Source organism: Cololabis saira, chromosome 8 (assembly GCF_033807715.1).
Source record: "Cololabis saira isolate AMF1-May2022 chromosome 8, fColSai1.1, whole genome shotgun sequence".
In the NCBI taxonomy this organism is placed as follows: Eukaryota; Metazoa; Chordata; class Actinopteri; order Beloniformes; family Belonidae; genus Cololabis; species Cololabis saira.
Window position 1 is genome coordinate 30,902,339 of NC_084594.1, and position 2,753 is coordinate 30,905,091.

Here is a 2,753-nt window from a genome sequence, read left to right on the forward strand (position 1 = left end):
ATAGTGTGTTATCACAGGACATGGATGGATGGATGAACTGATGGATAGATTTTGATGAGTTGCATGAATTTTCTCACAACTTAATTTTCATACACTACTGAATCATTGTCATATTAGACAATTCCAGCACATACAGTGCTTGTACTACTGGCCAAAAACATTTTGCCTTTATTTAACACATCCTTTTAAGCGATCAGGTTCGCCCTAACCTTGTTCTTAATGCCTTTGTTCTGCTTATCTTTTTTCTTCTTTTAAAAAAAAATTGAGAGTGGAGCTGATGGACAAAAACAGCCAAAACAAATGTATTTCTTTTCTCGATAAATGTTTTATTCAAGATGGCGCCTTGCCTTTACTCTTTATTTTTTCGTCCTCAAAGGACTGGACTCCAATCTTACATTTGTAAATGTTTAATTCTTTCATTTTGAATGAAGCTTCTATTAGTTATGGTGATTAAATTAAATTTTTGAGATGTTAGAAGTACTGGTAATATTTGTTGCTTCATTAGATGAATGCTGTACATGTAGCAGTGTCATATGATGTGTAAATAAAGACAAGTCAATATGGCATAGTAATGTTATTAATTGCACTTAACATAAAAAGATGCACATACAAACATTAAAACATGTTACTTAAAACAAAAGGGGAGAATAAAGGCAAACACTGGGTGCTGTAGGTTCAGAGAGCAAGTCCAAAAACAGTGACGATGCAGTACATGGTCTTGTTCTCCCATCTCACTGTACAGGCTCCTGTTGTAGGAAATATGCACCTTTACATCAGTAAAAATGACAGGTGTATATACTCTTTTACAACAATTGACAAAAGCAAGACTTGCATCTTATTTAATTTCACACAAATATTGAGAGGTTGTTTTTACCATCAGCAGAGTTGTCCCAGAAGCATGAACTTCCTGTTTGCAGACCTGCTCCACTTTTCTGCATGATGACACAGTTTACTAACAAACACAAATGTTTTCCATTAATATCCATTCAAGGATACAAAAAGTAACCATACATCATTTTAAGGGCAACAATCCACATACCAATGTACTTGAAATGCTTTCCTAGCTTGCTGAGTTGACTCAGGCTTTGTTCCATCACACTGGTGGTCCACTGGTCCACTCTGCTGTGCTTGTAGTCATTTCCTCCTATGGTTGTTTCTATTGACTGCAGGTCAAAAAAATTTTACTCAGGCATTTGGTGGTGCAAATAATATCAAGAATTTTACATTAATTAAACAGAAAATTCGAAAACTATCAATCGGAATTAAAAAGAAAAAAAAAAAAAAAGGTGCCTGCAATTCAAAACGATACATTTAGAGAAGGTGCCTAGCAACCGCGACTGCGTCCAACCACTAGTCGCTAAACATGTTCACAGAGGAGACAAAAAATACAATAAAAGTTTTTGTGAATCGAAACGTTTTGAACAGCATATGGTAACTTACATCTTGTATTATTTGTCGTACTTCTTCGACAACGAACACGGTCTGGTGGAGGGGAAACAAAGCAGCAGTTTAAGCTTGAGTTACTTTCCAAACATGGTGTCAGCTTTGAGTGCACGAAAAATATGCAGTTTATAAAAGAGCGTTTTATGTTGGTAAATGTTGGAATTGCAGTTACATGTTTTAAATAGGAAACGTACCTTATCGTCAAACGAGAAATCGTCTATCATGGTGGCAAACTGGTGAAGCAACGTCCAAGGCTTTATACGGTATCTATGGCAACGTCCAGAGCAGCAACGTCACGGGGAAACCAAACTTCCGGTAAGTATGATCTTCAGAATAAAGCGCTGTATGCCGCGTTCCATTTGGAGAGATAAGTTTGTTTGTTTGTTTCGGTCATTTCCAAGAATAAATTAAAGAAAAGAAAACAACAAATAAACATGAAGTTAATGCTGATATTGCATTAGACCAAAATACAAATGTATTTGGTACAGATATTATCATCAGCCAACTGGCAGATGACATAACAATTTTTTTAGAGATAGACACCAAATTCCAACAACTATTGAAAAAGTGGAAACGATCTCTAAAGCTTCTGGATTAACACTAAATAAAAAAAAAAAAACGTGAACTATTGGCAGTACATGATACCCCACTATTTGTAATATTCCGATTAAATCAGAACTTAAATACATGGGAATTTTCCTTTCAAAAGACCAAAAACTAAGTCAATCCTTGAATGTAGAAAATAAGTTAAAGGAGTGTAAATCAAAGCTAAACATGTGGCTCCAAAGAAACCTGGCAGAATTTATTTAACTAAAATGGAATGCTTATCAATATGTATTTACCAGCCTATTCTCATGCCATTCCAAACAAGTTAATCAAATCCATCAATCAGATCAACCTAAATTTCATTTGGAGAAACAGACCACATTATATGAAAAAAGCCATATGGTTAAAGAAGCAAAGGATGGAGGACTAAAAATTATTGATTTTGATTGCCTTAATGGGACTTTAAAAATAAATTGGCTGAAATCTTGGATCGAATATAATAATTCCTTCTGGTACTGTATTCCAAATCACTTGTTCAATAAAATGGGAGGATTGAAACTTTTACTCAGTTCTGACTATAATATTGAGAAACTTCCTGTTTCATTATCAGAGTTCCATAAACAGATACTGTTATATTGGAGAATGTTATATGGACATAACTTTTCACCCCACAAACTGTACTTTGGAATAACAGATATATATTGTACGGAACTTGATGTCTTTGTTCTATAAGGACTGGTATAAGGAAAATATATGGTCGATAG

General features: G+C 34.5%; 1 protein-coding gene across 1 annotated transcript; it reads right to left on the reverse strand.

Moving 5' to 3' along the window:
* Window positions 1–305: 305 nt before the first annotated feature.
* Window positions 306–1,732, reverse strand: LOC133449484 (dynein light chain Tctex-type 1-like). The gene is made up of 5 exons (XM_061728638.1): window positions 1,638–1,732; window positions 1,441–1,482; window positions 1,040–1,163; window positions 875–952; window positions 306–746 (listed from the first exon to the last, which is right to left on the reverse strand). The coding sequence occupies exons 1-5, from the start codon at window positions 1,665–1,667 to the stop codon at window positions 676–678; spliced, it is 345 nt and encodes a 114-aa protein (XP_061584622.1). The 5' UTR covers window positions 1,668–1,732; the 3' UTR covers window positions 306–675.
* Between the last annotated feature and the right edge of the window lie 1,021 nt (window positions 1,733–2,753).